The sequence below is a fragment of the Bidens hawaiensis genome, unplaced genomic scaffold (assembly GCF_021521415.1).
Source record: "Bidens hawaiensis isolate Kalapana, Puna unplaced genomic scaffold, B.hawaiensis_p1.1 tig00005873_1, whole genome shotgun sequence".
NCBI classification, from domain to species: Eukaryota; Viridiplantae; Streptophyta; class Magnoliopsida; order Asterales; family Asteraceae; genus Bidens; species Bidens hawaiensis.
In genome coordinates this window covers 475,192-496,101 of record NW_027491386.1, presented here as the reverse complement: position 1 = coordinate 496,101, position 20,910 = coordinate 475,192, and the positions used below count along the sequence as shown (strand labels likewise).

At 39.1% G+C, this 20,910-nt stretch overlaps 2 protein-coding genes and 1 pseudogene across 2 annotated transcripts; all 3 read right to left on the bottom strand.

Annotated features, from left to right (window-relative positions):
• Window positions 1-16,720: 16,720 nt before the first annotated feature.
• LOC143630977 (ras-related protein RABA1f-like) lies at window positions 16,721-17,502 on the bottom strand. Its single transcript, XM_077099852.1, has 2 exons — window positions 17,279-17,502; window positions 16,721-17,181 (listed from the first exon to the last, which is right to left on the bottom strand). Exons 1-2 carry the CDS (start codon window positions 17,482-17,484, stop codon window positions 16,749-16,751), a joined length of 639 nt encoding a protein of 212 aa, XP_076955967.1. The 5' UTR covers window positions 17,485-17,502; the 3' UTR covers window positions 16,721-16,748.
• Window positions 17,503-18,278: 776 nt separating this feature from the next.
• LOC143630983 (secreted RxLR effector protein 161 pseudogene) lies at window positions 18,279-19,031 on the bottom strand (annotated as a pseudogene).
• A 422-nt stretch (window positions 19,032-19,453) lies between these two features.
• On the bottom strand, window positions 19,454-19,786 carry LOC143630982 (putative mitochondrial protein AtMg00820). The gene has a single exon (XM_077099855.1). It carries the CDS (start codon window positions 19,784-19,786, stop codon window positions 19,454-19,456), a length of 333 nt encoding a protein of 110 aa, XP_076955970.1.
• Between the last annotated feature and the right edge of the window lie 1,124 nt (window positions 19,787-20,910).

Sequence of the window (20,910 nt, the reverse complement as noted above, 5' to 3'; positions counted from 1 at the left end):
GATAATCCGTCTCATAGATGAAGTTCCGGTAGGCAGTCACAGATTATCCAGGTTCACTTGGCCTATATGCGACGTGGAGATCCCCAAGAAATTCCAGACGCCTAGCATGAAGCGGTACGATAGCACTACGGACCCTAAGGAACACATAGCTCAGTACAGAGAAAGGATGGAGATCAACCCCATCCCTATTGACATCAAAGAAGCTTGTCTATGCAAGGGATTTGGTTCAACATTAACGGGACCGGCTCTCAAAATGGTTATTGAGTATTCCTTCCAACACTATTACTTCATTTCCTCATTTGATTAACTTTTTCAATAATCAATTTTTTTGTAGTAGATTTTTTGAGAAAATGACAGGTGATTTATATAGAATTGTTCAGCATAACAATGAATCCTTAAGGGATTACATAACCAGATTTAGCAGGGACACTTTGGAAATCCCCAACCTTGACATGGCAGCTGCTGTTGAAGCCTTCAAGATGGGATTAAGGAAGGATTCTCCTTTCTATGATGACCTTGTCATGACCCCATGCAGGAATCTTGATGAAGTCAGAAACAGGGCACTAAGATACATTCGGCTAGAGGATGACAAGAAGGCTCATGGAAATCTGGTTATCTCGAAGTATGTATCTACCAACAGGAAGTCAGATTCCCCACAGAAGTTCTCTAGGCCAAAGCCTTATTCCAAACAAGATAATTCCAGGACAAACGCCGTGGAAGAAGACGAAGATGATGAAGAGTATCCTAAAATCTCTGAATATTGTTTTAAAATTGATATTGGTGGTGTGATATGTGCCATGTAGGATTTAGGTGACAAGGCTAGATGGCCCAAGAAAAACAAAAAACCCGGATCCAGCAAAGATAAGTCCAAATGGTGTGCATTCCATGAAGACTTTGGTCATCGCACTGAAGATTGCGTGGCACTTCGGAAGGAAATAGGATATCTTCTCAGCAAAGGATACCTTAAGGAACTGTTTGGAAGAAACAAGAACAAGAGTCAGGATCCTGTCTAGATACCTGAAAGGGCACCTTCTCCACCACCCGGAGCTAAGGTTGTTTCCTTTATCTCGGGAGGATCCGACATTTGTGGAACCTCATACTCGGCGGCCAAGAAGCTTTCCAAAGAAACAAAGATGGAAAACGGAGAAAGACCTCTCCGTACTTCCACGTTAACAATTCAAAGAATCATATCCTTCGATGAGGAAGATAGATGTGACCTTGTGGATCCCAACCATGACGGTTTGGTCATTACTTTATGTATAGCAAACTGTTTGTGCGCAGGATACTCGTTGATGGAGGAAGCTCTGTGAACATTATCCAGATGGATTCCTTGAAGAAGATGGATATCCCAGAAGCGGAAATTATCCCGAAATCCTCAGTTCTTGTAGGGTTCAGTGGCAAGACCAAGGATACTTTGGGAGAAATCAAACTTCCAATATATATCGAGGGAACTAACTCTCTACAAAAATTTTGATTGACTCATTTTCTTGTTGTAATGTGATATTAGGCAGGCCCTGGATCCACAGCATGAAGGCAGTACCCTCAACTTATCATCAATGTGTGAAACTTCTAAGCCCATGGGGAGGCATCAAGATTGAAAGCGATCAGCAAGATGCCAAGGAATGTTATGCTTCATCAATAAAGTGGACTACAAAGCCTACTCAAGCGTAGCAATTACAGAAGCAACCAAGGGAGGTTCTGCAAGCCAGGGACCAGGATGTGAAGGAAGTATCCTTGGATTCTCAGGATACCGAAATCAAAGTTTTGATAGGATCGGGTATGTCTGAGGATATCGAACGAGGATTGGTATCCTTCTTAAAGAAAAGAGCTTCTACTTTCGCCTGGAAATATGAAGATATGACAGGTATCTCTAAATCCATAATTACTCATAAATTTGGGATAGATAAATCTTTCAGGCCGGTACATCAAAAGCGAAGGAAGTTTGCTCCTGAGAGAAACATTATCATACAAGAAGAAGTGCAGAAGCTGCTCAAGACGAAGATGATAAGAGAGGTCCAATATCCTAGATGGTTAGCCAATCTAGTTGTAGTCCATAAGAAGAATGGAAAGTGGAGAGTGTGTGTAGACTTCACAGACCTGAATAAGGCCTGTCCAAATGACCCATTTCCACTCCCACACATTGACTCAATGGTGGTTGCAACTGTTGGCCATGAACTACTAACCTTCATGGATGCATCCTCAAGATTTCAACAAATTCAAATGGAGCCTTCTGATCAAGTTAACACAGCCTTCATGACCCCCACAGGTATATACTATTATACTGCAATGCCATTTGGATTAAAAAATGCAGGAGCAACATATCAGAGGCTAGTAAACATGATGTTCAAAGACCAACTGGGGGACACGATGGAAGTCTACATAGCTGACATGGTGGTAAAGTCAAGGAAGGCTGAGGATCATCTCAAAGACTTGGCAACAACATTTGATATCCTGGATGAATACAACATGAAGTTGAATCCAGCCAAGTGTCATTTTGGAGTCAAAGCAGGAAAGTTCCTTGGATACATGGTCACCAAAAGAGGAATAGAAGCAATCCCTGAACAAATCAAGGCCATTCTAGATATCAAATCTCCAAGAAACGTCAAAGATGTCCAAAGATTGATTGTAAGAATAGCTGCTCTCAACAGATTCATCTCAAGATCCTCAGAGAAGTGTAAAGACTTCTATGATATCCTGAGGAAGAATCAGATTGAATGGGGAGAGAAGCAAGAAAGGGCTTTGATATCCTTGAAAGAATACTTATCCTCAGAACCACTCCTGATGAAGCCAATTGACGGTGAACCATTATCTTTATACTTAGCTGTTTTAGGAAGTGCAATAAGTGCTGTCTTGGTCAAAGATCACGAAGGTCAACAACATTCGATATATTATGTAAGTAAAAGTCTACTAGATGCTGAATACAGGTATTCTTATCTTGAAAAATTAATTTTAGCACTTATAATGGCTTCTACTAAACTAAGAAATTACTTTGAAACTCATGCTATTCATGTAAAAACTAACTATCCTATCAAAGCTGCTTTGAGAAAACTAGAAATGTCAGGTAGGATGGCAAAGTGGCTGTGAAACTTAGTGCATATGATATCTTTTATGAGCCAAGGACAGCCATCAAATCCCAGGCGCTTGCCGACTTCGTGGCTGATTTTAGCCAGGATATACTTGTAGAAGTAGAAAAAGAAGTTCAGCAGTTGGAGGTCAAGGAGAGTTGGACCTTGCATACTGACGGTGCCTCCAACATAAGAGGAACAGGTCTAGGTATCCTGCTAAAATCGCCACAGGGGGATATTATACCTCTATTTATATCTTGTGAATTTCAGGCTACTAATAATGAGGCTGAATATGAAGCCTTAATAGCTGGTTTGCAATTAGCTAAGGATATGAAGGTCAGGTATCTTCAAGTTTATGTTGATTCATTATTATTAGCTAACCATTTTAATGGCTCTTATGCAGTAAATGCAGAAAACTTAGAAAAATATCTAGAAATAGTTAAGCAATTAGCTATGTGTTTTGAAACATTTGATATAGTACAGGTACCAAGAGAAGAGAACATTGAAGCAGATGCCTTAGCAAATTTTGCATCAGCTTTCAAGATACCAGAAGATATAAAAATAACTATCGTGCATATCTTGACTCCGGCAACGAAGCAGAATTGTGAAATTATGGAGACTTCAAAACCTGAAGACGATCCAGTATCCTGGACCCGTCCCATAATACGGTATCTTCAGGATAACGAGATCCCAGAAGGAGAAAATCCCAGAACTTTCCAAATGAAGGTAACCCAGTATTATCCTAAATGATATTTTGTACAGAAAATCACTTGCAGGTCCATACTTGAGGTGCTTGGAACACCATGAAGCACAAGAAGTCCTCAAGGACATACATGAAGGTGATTACGGAAACCACACTGGGGGCAGAGTCTTAGTATCCAAGATACTGACGACAGGTTACTTCTGGCCGATAATGAAGAAGGATGCAATGAACTTCTCCAGGAAATGTGATGCTTGTCAAATACACAACAACATATTGCATCAACCAGCTGAACCACTACATCCTATCATATCCCCGTGGCCATTCATGAAATGGGGAATGGATATTGTGGGAGAGCTGCCCGAGGCTCCTGGTGGAAAAGTCTTTATGCTTGCCATGACAGATTACTTCTTCAAATGGATCGAAGCTGAGGTGTTTGTCCAAGTTAAAGAGAAGGACATGATCTCATTTATCAAACGCAATATCCTGACAAGATTTGGTATCCCGGTAGAGATCGTTTGTGACAATGGTTCACAGTTCATCGGTAGTAGAACAACCAACTTCTGTGAAAGTTGGGGAATCAAGATGGTGACTTCAACTCCAGTACATCCTCAAGTCAATGGTCAAGCAGAGTCTAGTAACAAGATCATCATCAACAATTTGAAGAAGAAATTGGGATCCAAGAAAGGAAAATGGGCTGAAGAACTACCATTCATTCTTTGGGCTGAAAGAACCACTTCAAAAAATGCAACGGGTAAAACACCTTTCTCTTTGGTGTTTGGGGCCGATGTTGTTATCCCTAAAGAGATGGTGATCCCTACAGCAAGAACCAACATCCAAGATACTGAGTCCAAAAACTAAAGCCTTATTGAAGACCTTGACACTATTGATGAACTCAGAGACCTTGCTAAAATTAGAATGGCAGCATATCAACAAAGAATAGCCAAGTCCTACAACAAGAACATTCGATTTCGAAGGTTCCAAGTAGGGGACATGGTGTTAAGAAAGGCGTTCCAGAATACCACTAACCCGGCAGATGGAAAGCTAGCTCCAAAGTGGGAAGGTTCTTATTTGATCGATTCAGAAGCAGGAAAAGGGGCCTACAGATTGATCACTATGGAAGGTGTTCCTATACCAAGAGCTTGGAATGCTATCCATCTTAAGGCATATTTTTGTTAGTATCCCTTAGCTGGTATGTTCATATCCTCAAAACCTTAGGATAAAGGTATGTTCACTGATCCACTTTCGCATTGTTTCATATTTAAACTTTATTATCTCTTTATCAAGTTTACTGACTTAAGCATCGGAGGGGTGTTAGCCAGGCCAACACCCCCTCTTCAAGAGTTCAGTGTCTTGCAGGTATCTTAAGGATACGTTATCTTGACAACAGTAGAGGCTGATCACCTCCCATACGAATAAGATATCCTCGATATCTTCTAAGGTTTAAAGGTCTTCACCTTTCTTACGAATTGGGTAACACCCCGCCTGGAGCGCACAAATATGATATCCCTGATATCTTCTAAGGTTTAAAGGTCTTCACCTTTCTAATGCCGCCTGGAGCGCACGATGATTCGGATATAGTTCGAGGCAGGCGGACTAGACCAGATTATAATCCGTTTGTTGTTGGCTATATACCAAATCCTTAAGATAAGTGGCAGACGTGTCACACATATGGTTTATAACATTTTCATGTTATCTAAGGTTTATAACATTTTCATGTTATCTAAAGTTTCGGCATTTTCATGTCCTCACGTTTGGGACTTTCCCCAGTTTTATTTAAGGTTTAGACATTTTCATGTCTCTCAAGTAAAGGCCTTTTCGCCAGTAAAAAGGCTTCGTTGCCAGTATAAAGGCTTTATCGCCAGTAAATGGGCTTTATCGCCAGGATTATCTAAATTTGTTTCGACAGATCGGAGATCGGCCAGGTCGCTAAGTGTTGAAGTATTGCTAAGTTTTTCTTAACTTAGTAAATTCCAAAAGTATGGCACGTAAAAAGATCAACAGTTGGGGACATCATATGTAAGCTTGTTAAGTTTATAAGTGTTCTCTACAAAGGTACTGTTTACACTTTGTTTTATTGCACATTTTGTCTTTCAAGACATGATCTTTTGGTTTAATTGTGACAACTTACATTTACCCGATACTTAAGGATATATTATCCTTAAGGATGTTTTATGATAAGTCTTAAAGATATATTTTCTGGAGATATAATCCTTAAAATATTTTATTCTGAAATATAATAAGTTTAAGAAATATGTTTTCTGGGTACATTATCCTTAAGAAGTTCTGTTTCAAAAACTTAAGTCTCAAAAATATTTCTCGGACACGTTATGAATAAAACGTATCAACATGAGTTATTTAAAATATTATACAATTAAAACACAATGTAAAAGCCAAAAGATTATGTCATTACTAACGGAAATTGTAGGAAATTAAGAACAATGCCTAGGCTTCATTCTCAACAAACATGAAGACCCTTCCACCCAGGCATTGTTGGATAGTTAAAGACCAGGATGATATGGGCTTCGTCTTGAAACTCAAGATCCCTCCACCCATATTTCCCTATTATCCTAAGCATAACTGTTCAAAACACAAGTTCCAATTGTTCAAGATACCACAAACCTACAACCAACCATCATAAACCACAAAAAAACATTCATAAAAACCGGGCTCAGGCCTTGTCTTTATCGCCATCATTGCCCTGTTGATCCTTCAATGCCTCGACAGTCGCCAACTTTCACCGCCTCATCAGCCGTGCTCGGCCCCGGTTATTCCATATTCTCTCCGTTTAGCTCCGCCACGATCTTCTTCCAAGCTGCCACATCCCAAAAGAGAGTCTCCAACCCAGCAGCCTTAGCCTCCTGAGCCTGGACCTGATGACGGAAAGCTTTAGTTTTTTACTCATGGTGATTGAAGATGAACAACAAAGAGAGAAAGAAATTTACCGGGATAATGATCGGGTGAAGTTTAAAATAAACATAAGATAACAAAGGAGTTTTGACGGTTCTATGGACGATCGACACAGTGGAATTCAAGATTCAAAAAATCAACAGCTATAAACCACCTTTTACAGCCGTTAATTTTGGGGACAATTGTTAGGGCTCGAATTTTCGGTATCCTTGGCAAGCAATATGTTCAGGATAATTCCAGGATATGGTATCCTTCAAGGTAACAGGTATCCTAGATATATTGTATAATTAACGGATTGTTTGCTCTCCTTCCTTATTTACCAGGTCAAAAGACGTTACCACGATGCCCTAAAGACTCGCACTTACAGCTGGATTACTTCAAATAAAGCGTGCTAAAAAGGAAGCGTGGAAATCAAGAAGCTAATAAGAAAGAGTCTATTATCTCTGGAATTATAGGGATTACTTCAAATAGAACGTGCTTAATAAGGGAATAACGGCTAATTGAGAAGTAGTGTAGGTTTTCCTGATTTTTAGGCATGTTAGTTAGCTTATTTTTTGTATAAATAGAGCAGTTATCTCTGGATCAAAACACACACTTAGCACACGAGACTTACTAGTACTCATTCTCATTGTAATCACGATCCGATTAGCTCCACCGCTTGTAACCACTTTTTATTAACAAACTAGTGGTGATAGTTTTCACCACCCGGGGTTTTTTTCTTGTTATCCTAAGGATAACGGGTTTTTTTTCCTCGCAACAAATCTCTGTGTTATAACGGTTTTTTATTCATTTCAAGCAAGCACCAAGTCCCATTTACTAATTTGGTTACGAAATCACCTTTGTCAATTTTTGACCAAAACATTATACACTATAATTTTAAGTTGACAAATTAATTTATTTCAAATAAAACATTGATACTGATATTGTTATATCAAATATTATGTGTATAAAATTGATATTTTTTACAAAATGTTGTCACAGATTTAAAAACTAAATTTACAAAGACTAAGGTTTTGTTGTAAAAGAAAATAAATAAAAATATATTATATTTTAAAATAAAGAGAAAAACGATGAACAATCTTAAATGATTGTGTTAAAAAGATATGAGAAGACAATGTCACATTGTGAATTATGAACATGTTAACAATTAAATATAATTTTGGGTTTATACTTAAAGAGAATCACGTTTATAGATGTTAAGTCAAGAAATCCAACACAATTACCATTTTAGTGGAGTTGGTAAGCACATTTGATTTGAAACATGAGGTCTTGGGTTCGAAACCTGTATCACACAATAATATATTTTTCAAAATTTTATAAAGCCTTACGAGTCATGGGTTATAGTAGGAAAACGAGTCATGGGTCATAATATAATAGGAAATAGTGACATGACATCTACTTGGAATCCTATGTGGAGTGCCTAGTTAAATGCCATGTGAACAACTTGTGTTGCTTTAATAGTATAGCTAGATTAGATTTGACGTTTCCCTTTTTCTCAGTTGGTTGTTGAAATGAAGATAAGAACTAGACTTCCTTTGCGTCTCCCTTTTATCATTAGAAAAGATAGCACAATTATTTAACTCAATAATAATAGTATTTACAAACAACATTAACGAGGGAAAGAGAGACCAAATACTATCAATATAGCCAATTACTATCAATATAGCATAACAAGTATTCTTCGGTATAAAGGATAGATTAATAGCCATTATTAAAGAACACAACATGGAAACTAAATAAATAATAAATAACAACTTTTTTAGAGAGAGAATATATGAAATTTGAAGCACAAAACCTTTTATCTTTAAATGGGAAACCTTGAAGAATGATCATTGGGGTAGTAGAAGTGAAGAGTGTTGTTTGTTTTTCTATAAAAGGTCTGTGAAGGCTCTTTTGTTTGTTTCGCGCAGGCCACGTATAGACATTGCCATCTGCAGACTATTTGTTTTTTCGAAGACATTTCATTAAAAAAACATCTTTTGTCACTCTTCTTGGTGAAGACTTGGTCCATTCACTTTGGGGATCTTTTAAGGACTGCAGAAGGTTAAACACCACCACCTACCAATACACACTGTCCACCACCACCACCCACTGTTCGCTACCGCCACCATCCACCACCCTCCACCACTAACCACCACCCACCGTCTACCACCACCGTCCAACACCCACCACCGCCGTCTACCTTCACCACCACGTACCGTCCACCGCCATCTGCTAGACCATCATTGCCACGTACCATCCAACAACGTCTACCACCACCATCCATCACCACTATCACTGACCATCCACCACCTACTACCACTGTCTACCACCATCGTCCGCCATCGCCACCGTCCACCACCACCGTCCAGCATGTAAGGCCCTGGTCCTGAGAACCCTACAATCGTACTTGTTGGATTTACTCATTCACATAGTTCAGAAATCAAAGTTAATTTAAACAAATCCCGGAATATAAAAGTCATACATTCAAACCATTCATCAAGTACTCGTTTAAAACGAAATAACATAAATCTTAACATAAATGTAAATAACGCGTGAATCTTCTTCTTATCGATGCCAGTCTTCCTTTGTTTTCCACGTGTCTCGCTCTAAGCAACCTGCCTCATTCCATTCACTTGCGTTGATACTAAAAGTTAGCTACGCTGAGTGAGTTCTAGTTAATCAATTAACATAATTACATTCATATCTTTACTTATACATGTCCGAAGATATGTATTTGTACTTCACTTATTGTTACTTCTTTCATTCATACTTTTCATACATGCGTACGTACTTACATACTTTCTTTCGTAATTCCCTATGGTATAGCATAAGCTATTCGATTTCTACCGTCTCAAATATTAGTAGGCTCTAGTCCCTCCTGTCTCAGATATTATTAGGGTTTGGTCCCTCATGTCTCAGATATTATTAGGTTATGGTCTCTCCTGTCTTAGATAATATTAGGGTTTGGTCCCTCTATCTCGAATAACCATACAACCATACCTGTCCTGTCAATCTTTCATACATTCATTACCATACGTTCGTTATCATACGTGCATACTTTTCATACCTTCTAGTTATGTATATAATATATATACATATTCATACATTTATTCAATCTATAATAATAACATTCAATACATAATCATACACGTATCATACACTTATCACTTAGGATAAGTGTAATAACTATCACATAGGAGTATGCACACAGCCGCGAAAAAACATCACAGAGTAAAGGGGTTAGAACTCACCTGTAGTCGGGTCCGCTCGGAGTTAATCATGATTCCTTTCTTCAGTTGAGCCTGACTAACTGTTTATTAAGTTACACGTATTTATTTATTCTCTATCATTAACTATTTTTCATTCTTAAGTTAACGTTTATAACTTGTAAGTTAGCTAAACCGAACTTTATCGGTAAACGAACCGATCCTGTAACGAAATCATGCTTTATTAGTTTAATGAAACTTAAGGAAATGATCTTATAATTGACGATTCTTTATCGAACTTTTGAATTTATATGTTAACGGTTTCTCAAATGAGTCGGGTTAAGTCCTCGTGTTTTTATAAGTTGACCATTTATCAACGAACTCATATGCTTAAGCATGCTTAACGAGCTTATATGTTTAAGATTTCTTAACGAGTTCTATAAGTTAGCGGTTTATTGTGAGTCGGGTCTTTGGTCAAACTTGGTCAAGCACCTCAATCAAATCGGCTCTACCTTTAGATTAGGATCTAGTCGATCTTCCTGGTGTATTAAACTTGACTCGAGTCGAGTCCTGCAGCCCAACTTGAGCTGATCCATCCAATCACTAGACTCGATGAGTCGAGTTCTAGCACCCATCTAATCGAGCTGAGATCTAGTTTCCAGTCGATTCAATATTGAGTCGACTCCTGTCCATTCGAGTCGATAAATCCAGTCGACTCTAGTTTCATTCAATCCGATTTCAAGGCCCCAATCGAGTCGACCCATTGGTCTCAACGAGTCGAACCATCCCATTGAGCCTACTTTCTATCCAATCGACTCATTGAGTCGAGTTCTGTCCCCTTTCCAGTCTACTAGAACTTGAATCGAGTTCTAAAGTCTTAGTAGACTCAAAATTGAGCCGAGTCTCTTGGTTCAACTCGAACCCAAATTGGGTCGAGTTCCATTTTTTTCTATTCTACTTGATTTGATCGAGTCCCTCTTATTTTTCATTCGATTCCCTTTGTCTTGAGTTCTTTTGGATTGAGTCTAGTCATCTACATACGATTGGAATCGAGTTCGAACCCCGTGACCTGGGTTGAGTCATTTTCCACTTGACTCAATAGGAGTCGAGTCTTATGACCCTAAAGAACCAGCTTTGGCTCGAACCCGTATTTCACTCGGACCGAGCCCTTACCTTTTAAGTCAATAATTTTAACCGAACATCCTCTTTTAGGTCCAATTAGAGTTTATTCAAGTTGGTTATTATGATTCCTTTTCATTTTCTACTTACAAAATTCGTTTGTTCATTATTATTATTAGCTCATAACAAGCAAGAGCAAGATGAAGATGAAGATGAAGATGAAATGAATTTGATAGATTTCAATACATAACATACCTTATAGATTTGCTAGTGTGGATCTTGAATATCCTTGAACTTCCTACGTGATCTCTTCTTCTTAGGTAAATGAAATCATTGCCATCTCTCTCGATTTAGAATGGAATGAGGTAGATGGATTGTTTGTATGTGTGAGCAGGAGGGTGTACGTGAGTGATGTTTGATGGTGATGAAATGATGAAGATAAGATAATAATTAGGGTTTTAGGGAATGTTTAGGATTTATATAATACTAGGCCAATAGGCTTTAGGCCCATATTAACCCTAAGTCCATGATCCACCTTAATCTTATCCCTTCATTCCATATCATTATTTAATTTGTTTAAATATCATCACACGACTTATTATTAAATGAAACATATATTATTTTATTTAATAATTTCTCAAAAGTGTGGACGTTAAAAGTCTTCCCTCCTTAAAAAGGTTTCGTCCTCGAAACCTATCTATTACCCAAACAATTGAGGATAGAACTTACGCATTTCTTCCTCCACCTCCCACGTTGCATCTGATCCTTACAGTGTTTCCAAATCACCTTACCAATGGAATGACCTTGTGATGAAGTTGCTTTTCTTTACAGTCAACTATCTCGACTGGCTGCTCGATGTAGTTCAACAGTTCATCTACCTCTAAGTCCATTAACGGCATGTGAGATGTGTCATTAGCGAGACATTTCCTTAAGTGAGAGACATGAAAGGTCGAGTGAATCCCTTCCAATTCCTCAGGTAGATCGAGCTTATAAGTCACTTCTCCTACACAGGCTACGATCTTAAACGTTCCAATATATATTGGACTCAGTTTTCCCTTCTTTCTAAAACGAATGATCCCTTTCCAAGGTGAGACCTTAAGCATCACAATGTCGCCAACCTTAAACTCAATCGGTCTTCGCCGCTTATCAGCATAAGACTTCTGGCAATCTTGAGCAACTTTCATTCTTGCCTTGATCTGATCAAACCTCGAGGAGGTTTCTTGCATGAATTCCAAACTACCGATCTCCTTCTGACCAATCTCTCCCCAGCATACATGAGTTCTACAACGTCTACCAGATAGCATCTCGAATGGAGGCATATCAATACTCGAATGGTAGCTGCTGTTGTAAGAAAATGCTGCTAAGTGAAGAAGATCATCCCAGCTTCCTCCAAAATCTAACACGCATGCGCGTAGCATATCCTCAAGGGATTTGATAGTCCGCTCAGACTATCCATCTGTTTGAGGATGATACGCCGTACTGATCGATGTTCAATCTCATCCCCATCGCTTCATGGAACCTCTTCCAAAATCTAGAAGTAAAGCAGGCATCTATGTGCGGACGTTACACACTACCACAGTTCATACACTACCACCAGCTTATTTTAGAAGTCTACATACGTTAAAAAACAAGTAGTCTTCTTTTTGCAGACTGCAGAGGTTTTGTCCACCTCTTCTTCTACAGATGTCTGCAGATGTGATCCACGGCTTGCAAACATTTTACCTCTGAAAAAAACAAACAGCGGTCGACGATGGCGAAGCTTGACAGTGGTTGTGTGGTGCTGAAGATAGTGGTTGACGTGGCCGGAGCTTGAAAACACGCAGGAGGAGCTTGCATGTGTGGAGCTTGAGCTTGATGGTGACGGATCTAAACGGTGGCCGGAGCTTGAAAACATGGTGAAGGAGGTTTCCGGTGAAAGAGCTTGAGCTTGAACGGTGACGGAGCTTGACGGTAACGTGTTTGAAATCACGGTGATCTAGCGGTGGCGCGAGTGGTGTTGAAAAAGATGTTCTGTGGGTGTTTTGTTGAAGAACACAATGGGATGGGTATGTGGGTTAGGTTGGTGGGGGTGTTGAATGTATTTGTTTTGAGATTGAGATTTGTTTTTTTCTACAGATGATTCCAGCCATTAGATCAGCATTTAATCGACGGTCAGGAGCTGTTTTACATGGAGCACACGGATCAACCCTTTTAGCAGCGACACCTTTAGCGGCGACGCCAGCTATTAGCGACAACATCTTACATGCCGCCGCTATAGTCCGCATCGCCGCTAAAGGTGTCGCCACTATTGCTCGATTTTCTTGTAGTGATGGTGGTCGCATGATTGATTATATTCTTGAATCTTTAGAAATCTCCTAGACTGAATTCCTTGGCAAAAATGTTGTCATTTGATCTTTGGTTCAACAAACTACAACTTCAACTTCACCATATTATACTACTTTTCTTGTGAAATAATATTCTAGCTTTATGTTCTTCCTCTTTCCATGCTACACTATATATTTGGACAGGGCGATGATAGACTTGCCAAATTCGTGATTGTTGGCTTTCTTTGTGTTTGTAAAGTTATTATAGAATGCCTCTCATCCAAACTGCTTCACGTTCTACCAAACTACCACATGTATACATCTTAACTATTATGCATATTCACAGGGCTACAACTCTTTGTTTCTGTTTTATTAAAATTTTTATCGTCATGATATAGCACATGATCTAATGTTGGAAACATATAATCTAGCTACAATACTTAACCAACTAAGACCCTCGTTTGGGTCCTCACATAGCTAGGCCTGGAATTACCAACACTAATTAGTAATAGGGTAATTAACATATAAAAGAAAAAATGAAAACATGCGTATTATTGTCAACGGAAGAACCAAAATGTGGAACATGTTCAACAGAATAATAAATTTTTTTATTTAAGGTTACTTTCCAACAAATGTAAATTAAAGCAACCTTAATTAAGGAGTAGATTCTGCACAACCAGCATCGGATGTTTCACCCATCGAGGGAAGCAGCAAAGCTTTCAATTCATCTAAACTGCGATTTGGGTGATCAGAGATGTCGGTAATCAGGGAATGTTGTGCTGCTCGAAGCTCCTGAGCCGCTTTCTTCATGCGGAGGGCTGCATCACTACCAAACCCCGGAACACCCTCAATTTTGGCACCTGCACTCGCTTGCACATACCCGGCTTCAAGCCCTCTCTTAAACCCAAGATGAGCCGAAGCCCGAATCACCTTTGAAACAAAAGAAAGAAACTCATCACTGTTCTTCACTTTTTCTAACACCAAACGAAAACCGTTGCTTATCAACCACCTCCTTTCCATCTCAATGCCCTCCATCCGGCGGTTAAGAGCTTTTTCCTCTAGGCGCATGTGTGCTAACTGGTCATCCATAACCTTGATCTCTTGACTCTTCGCTTCACAAAGTGCAGTCCTGTCACGTTCGGTCCTTGCGAGTGAAGTAGCGAGTTTCTCATGGGCAAGCCTAGACTCTGCAAGCTCAGCCTCCAATGATTTCACCTTTGCAGCAAGTGTCTCCTGAATGAATTCAAAGAAACAAAACAATATTATTGTTGAATGATGCTATAGTGTATTAAATAACTGAAATTAGTTCTCTTTGTACATATAGATTACAATGAAAAAATAATGATAAGGGATAATCAACAAATTAACCATGTTGGAGTTGTGGATTTGGGGCAGCATATATCACCTTGGCACGGGAGATCGGACGCTAGACTACGACACAATGGCGGGACACATGTCAATTATCTTGGTTAATTTGGTGATTATCCATAATATCATAGTATTCAAACTAAAGATACAATACTACTTAAATATAATTGATAAATAAATCAATAATAATAACTATAACAGATAACAAACTGGGTTAACAACACCTTCTCACGGAGCTGGTTAAGTTCTTGCTCATGCTAAGTTTCTCCGAAACTACTGACACGAAGGTGACTCTACATCACGAAGCCGGTGCTTATAAAAATCTTTCCTAGCACGAGTGTGAACCCACCGGTGATGCATCTCAGACCCTTTAGCCAGAGCTCCAACCAAGGAACTAGTGTACACATCAGAGAATTCGGTTGCAGATAGTTTTCGGTTAGCAAACACCTCCGCAGCTGGCACAGATTCATTCAAGAACTCCCGGCAAACAGCCCCAGTTTTGAGCAATGTACCGTTTTTTAGTTCCCATGATGGCACAAAGCTTTGGGCCGCATTTTCGACTTCAAGATCAGTTTCATGAGACTTGTGTTTTAGGGATTCATCGATAACAGGCTTTGCCGAACGTGGATTTGACAATGTTTCTTTTGCGGCATTATGAGATTTTGACTCTCTTTGATACAGAAAGTCGAAACTTGCAAAATCAAAGTTGGTAGAATTCTTGACATTACTTGCTACAACTGGTTTAATGGGAGAGGGTTCAACCATAGCTTCGGCAAACAAATCAATGTTAAAGAATTCTTGAGCGGTGTTTTCGACATTTTTCTTATTATTATGCGAAGGTGGCTTGGTATCCTTTTCGAAAGGATCAATAGTAACAGTAGCTCCAGAGGTAACAGTAGCTTCAGAGGTTGAGTTCTCACCTTCCTGCAACGGCACTTCAACAAACCGAGCCTCCTTATCTTTCCTTTTCTTTTCCTTTTTCTGTTCCTTTTTCTTTTTGTTTTTTGAATTGCTTTTGAGGATCCTTATGATCTGCATAATAAAATAAAGCCACATAAAGGTTAGGACACAGAAGGCAAAAAAACATAAAAGAAAACATGGCAATAAAACTAGCAGGCTCTAGACGTAATGGAAATAACGAAAGAAGAAAAAGATTGAAGAAAGAATGCACCTTGTTGAAGAAGGAAAAATGTGACTTGGAGATATAGAGGAAAACAGAGAGAAATTCTCAAAGTAAAGGTTTAAAACTTATAAATTTGTGATAAACGTAACCACCTGTTAAGATTTTTACTAAAGGCACCTTATGCACCATTTTTTCTAGTAGATCAAAGGGAGTTTTAATTGTCACATTATCGATCGCATACAGTATTGTGGCACATAATATATTACAATCTAGTGAATTCACATGCATTAGTAACCATCAATCCAAAGCATGTGGAAGTGTGGAGCAATAGCAAGATCGGGCAAAAGCCAAATGATAAAGTCCTTAACCATTGGACCCTCAGGTTAACCTGACTTGGAGGTGATAGCCACTCCCCTAGTCGCACCACACGTGCGGGAAACCAAACGAATAACATTTAATGACACCAGGCTACACCCGGTAAAGAGGGTATAAATATCAGTCTCTCGTTGAGAGAGGGGCTTGCAATTCCTTCACTGCTACTTCGTGTTAGACAAACACAAGATCCACTCACGGGTAGATAATCACTAATGTATACCATATCTTGCTTTCAGTACACTCGAACTTGGTTATAGAGGGAATCGGACCCTGTATGTGGCGAGACTAACCGGTGCTGTTTTCAGATTCTCCATGGAAAAGCTAGCTAGTCCGAGTCTCATTTTTGAGATGTGGGACATCCATGGTAGCATCAAGCCTACGCATATGCTCGTGATCGTCACGATGACATAACCAGTTACCAAATCGGTTCGTTATTTGGTCCAGTTTAGATCATATGATGAGATATGAAGATGTAAACACGAATCAGATAAAGCATATATAAAAAAAAAGCATAAAAGGAATTAAGCCTTGAATACCTTACATATTCTTCACCAAGAAATCGTTAACACAAAAAACATATATTTTCAACCTAAAACTTTAGCCAGAACAACACCCTGATTTCTTAACATCCGAAACTTCATCTTTACCTCCAACGTTAATGGTTTGCCCTCTGGGTGGAACCATCGGATCGTTACCGATATCTAATGCCTTCTTGCTCACCACATGGTAGATCTGAGTCAATACTTCCGTGAAAGCATTCTCGACATTTAAGGATTCGAGAGCCGATGTTTCCATGAAAAAGCTGTTCTCTCTCTCGGCAAATGTCTTGGCATCCTCAGTTTGAACTGCTCGTAAGTGGCGAAGATCGGCTTTGTTCCCCAAGAGCATGATCACGATATTTTGATCCGTGTGATCCCGAAGCTCTTTCAGCCATCTTTCAACGTTTTCAAACGTTACATTACGTGTAATATCATACACGATCAGTGCACCCACGGCTCCACGGTAATATGCACTCGTTATAGCCCGGTATCTATATGTATTACATGCATGTCACATTATTAAAAACGTGATGGAACATCAATCTTAATTACAATATGAAAAAAGATCAAACATACTATATATTATACCTTTCTTGACCTGCAGTGTCCCAAATTTGGGCTTTGATGATCTTGTCATCAACTTTGATGCTACGGGTGGCAAATTCAACCCCGATGGTGGATTTAGATTTGAGGCTGAATTCGTTTTTGGAGAATCGTGATAAAAGATTTGTTTTACCGACACCTGAGTCCCCAATCAACACGACCTTGAATAAGTAATCGTAGTCATCATCCATATCTTTCTCTAGTGGTGTTAGAAAGAGAATATAGCTCGGTTCATGGAGATGACGATCAAGAAGATGGAGGGCATGCAAGAGAATTGTACAGGAAGATAAAGATCCAAATGATGAGGAATTTGTTTAATTATTATTTTTTTGAATATATATATATATCGATCAAGGATTTAGATGATATATAGTTACAACCTTGTATTTTGTGTTTATGAGAGGGAGAGAGAGAGCGATGTAAAAACTAGAGGGTAAATTGTTTCATGTGTTTTAATTGAATGCTTGTTGTAACACGACCCGAAACGAATTGGCCAAAGCTAAAATTATGGTGATTGTTGGTTTCTAATTCTTCCCATCCATGATTTTCGGCCAACATTCCTAGAAGTTTGTGAAGAACGTTGTTTTTAAATATATATTATGCAAAATTTAATTAGCAAAACTTTGTAGGATTTTTGTTGGTATTAAGAGCACAAATAACACTTAACTAGATAAAACAGTGAACAAGAACAAAGAAATACAGTAAAGAACAATGGCAGGAAGCTTTTTATTACTTTGAGAATAGGGTTTTTTGATATGGTTACATGCATACGATACACATCTTTAAATACTAGAAAAGAAACTAAAATCTCTCAACAGCCCATGAGAATAGGTAAACCCATGAGACTAGGAGAAAGCAACAAACTAACTGTTGCTATTATTGAATTAAAAAACACATGGCTAAAAAACAAACTACTTAGAATAATTCAAAGTACTTCACGTGTATGTATCTTGCATCTCCCTGCCACATCACTCTAAGCATAGGATCACACATCATCACCCTTCCTTGATCCTAAACTCATAACTCCCAGACCTTGTCGGTAGTATACAAACTTTTCTTTGGTGAGACCTTTGGTAAGCATATCAGCCAGTTGATTATGAGTACTGCAATACTTCAACTGGATCTGATTTTCCATGACCATTTCTCGAAGGTAGTGATACTTCAGTTCGATATGCTTTGACCTGTTATGCAGAACTAGGTTCTCGGACAGGTCTATTGCAGATCTGCTGTCACAATGCAGAGTTGTGGGCTCTTCTTGCTTAAATCCGAGATCGTCTAACACTCTCCTTAGCCAGATAGCTTCACAGGCAGCACCAGCGGCTGCAATGTACTCTACCTCGGTGCTGGACAAGGCAACAGTGGCCTGTTTTTTTGAGCTCCAAGCAACAGCACCTCCTCCCAAGTTAAAGAAATAGGCTGAAACACTCTTCCTATCATCAACACAAGCACCCCAATCACTATCACTAAAACCAATCAGCTTTACCTCTTGAGTTCCCTTGTACCATATTCCAAACTCCACGGTACTTGCAACATATCTTAGAATCCGACGAGCTGCACCAAGATGAGTTTTTGTGGGTTTATGCATAAACCTGGAGATCAAAATTACAACATAGGCCAAGTCGGGCCTAGTATGAGTTAAGTAGATAAGCCCTCCAACTAGACTTCGATATCTTACGTCATTCACTCTATCAGTGCCATCATCTAGAAACAATTTTTCATTTGTGTTCAGTGGTGTCATTTCAATAGTACAATTCTGCAGACCAAACTTTTATAAAAGAGCTCTAGCATACTTCTCTTGAGATAGAAAGATCCCTTCTTGGGTTAGTTTCACCTCAAGCCTAAGAAACTGTTTCATCAAACCCATGTCTGTCATCTCAAAAGTTGACATCATTCCTTCCTTAAAATCGTGGATCAATTTATCATAGGGAGAAATACAGATAATGTCATCCACATATAAGCAAACATAAATGACATTACCTGACTTATCTTTCTTCACATACAAAGTGGGTTCATTGTAGCTTCGTACATAACCATGCTGTAGAAAATATCCATCAATCTTGGCATACCAAGCTCGAGGGGCTTGCTTCAAACCATAGAGAGCTTTACGTAGCTTGTAAACCATTTCTTCTTTCCCAGGAACTTCAAATCCCTCCGGTTTCTCTACATAGATTTCTTCATAAGCTCTCCATTTAAAAAGGCTGATTTAACATCCAATTGATGAATATTCCAGCTCATAGAGGCTGCAATGCCCAACAGGACCCGAATAGTCTCAAAACAAGCAACTAGGGCAAAGGTTTCTTGGAAATCAATATCTGGTTGATGAGAATAACCTTTGGCTACAAGACTTGCTTTGTGTTTAATCCCCTTTCCATCATTAACCGGTTTAACTTTAAAAAGCCATTTGAGACCAATAAGGTTTTTACCTGGTGGTAGAGTCACGAGATCCCATGTATTGTTGTGAGTTATGGCATTAAGTTCGGATTGCATGGCCATTTGCCATTCTTGGCTCTTGGAAGCATCATGATAAGAGATGGGATACTAGGTAGTTAATGCAAACTGGCATATATTTGATTCATCTTCATCAGATATGCCTTCACCTGTCACATAGTCATTAAGCCATGCAGGGGTTTTAGTTGGCCTTTTGGAGGGACCAGGGGAGTTGGGGTGATTAGAGGTACTTTGGTGTAATTGATTTAAGGATGGCTGATTGTATAGGATGTTAGGTTGTGGTTGAGATTGTTCCTGTGAAAGTGGTGAGTTCCCATGTGAAAAGGAAGATGAGGAAGATTCCTCATTATTTAATAGGCTAGGGTTATTGCCATTAGGTGTAGGCGTACTATTGGGAATTGAGTTTGACAAGTCACAAGGAAAGGGGTTAAAAGTCATGGTCCTCTCTGTACACTTACCATCTTTCCAATCCCATTTTGTTCCCTCCAAGAAAACAACATCTCTTTTGACATTAAATTTTGTTGTGATAGGATTATAAAGACGGTAACTTTTACTCTGATTAGAGTAACCAATACAAATGCATTTTTCTGATTTGCTCTCAAGTTTTCTTCTTAATTGATCTGGGATCAACCCATAAGCCACACACCCAAATATTCTCATGTGAGAGATAGAAGGTTTTTTACCTGACTAAGCTTCAATAGGGGTCCGATTCACAAGAGCTTTTGTAGGAGACCGGTTGAGTGTATAAACAGCCTTGGCCACGGCTTCAGCCGACAGCCAATTAGGAAGCTCTTGTTCATGCAACATACTTCTTACTAAGTTCATCACAGTTCGGTTCTTTCTTTCTGCCACCCCGTTGTGATGGGGTGTGTAGGCAACGGTTAACTCTCGTTTAATCCTGGCCTCTTCACAGAACTTGTTGAATTCTATGGAACAAAATTCTCCACCACGGTCAGATCTCAGAGCTTTAATAGGGCAACCACATTCTCTTTCTACCATGGCCTTGAACAGTTTGAATTTGTCGAAGGCTTCATTCTTGTGTTTTATAAAGTACACCCAACACATACGAGTTAGATCATCAATAAATAAAAGGTAGTACAAACTGTTACCTAGACTTGGTGTTTGCATGGGTCCACATAGATCCATATGAACAAGTTGCAATCTTGAAC

Excerpts from the sequence above, each read along its gene's own strand:
- LOC143630977 (XM_077099852.1), bottom strand. The coding sequence starts at position 17,484 with ATGGATGATGACTACGATTACTTATTCAAGGTCGTGTTGATTGGGGAC. Across the intron at positions 17,182-17,278 it reads GACACTGCAGGTCAAGAAAG|ATACCGGGCTATAACGAGTG; the intron begins GTATAATATATA and ends TAATACATATAG.
- LOC143630982 (XM_077099855.1), bottom strand. The coding sequence starts at position 19,786 with ATGGCCATGCAATCCGAACTTAATGCCATAACTCACAACAATACATGG.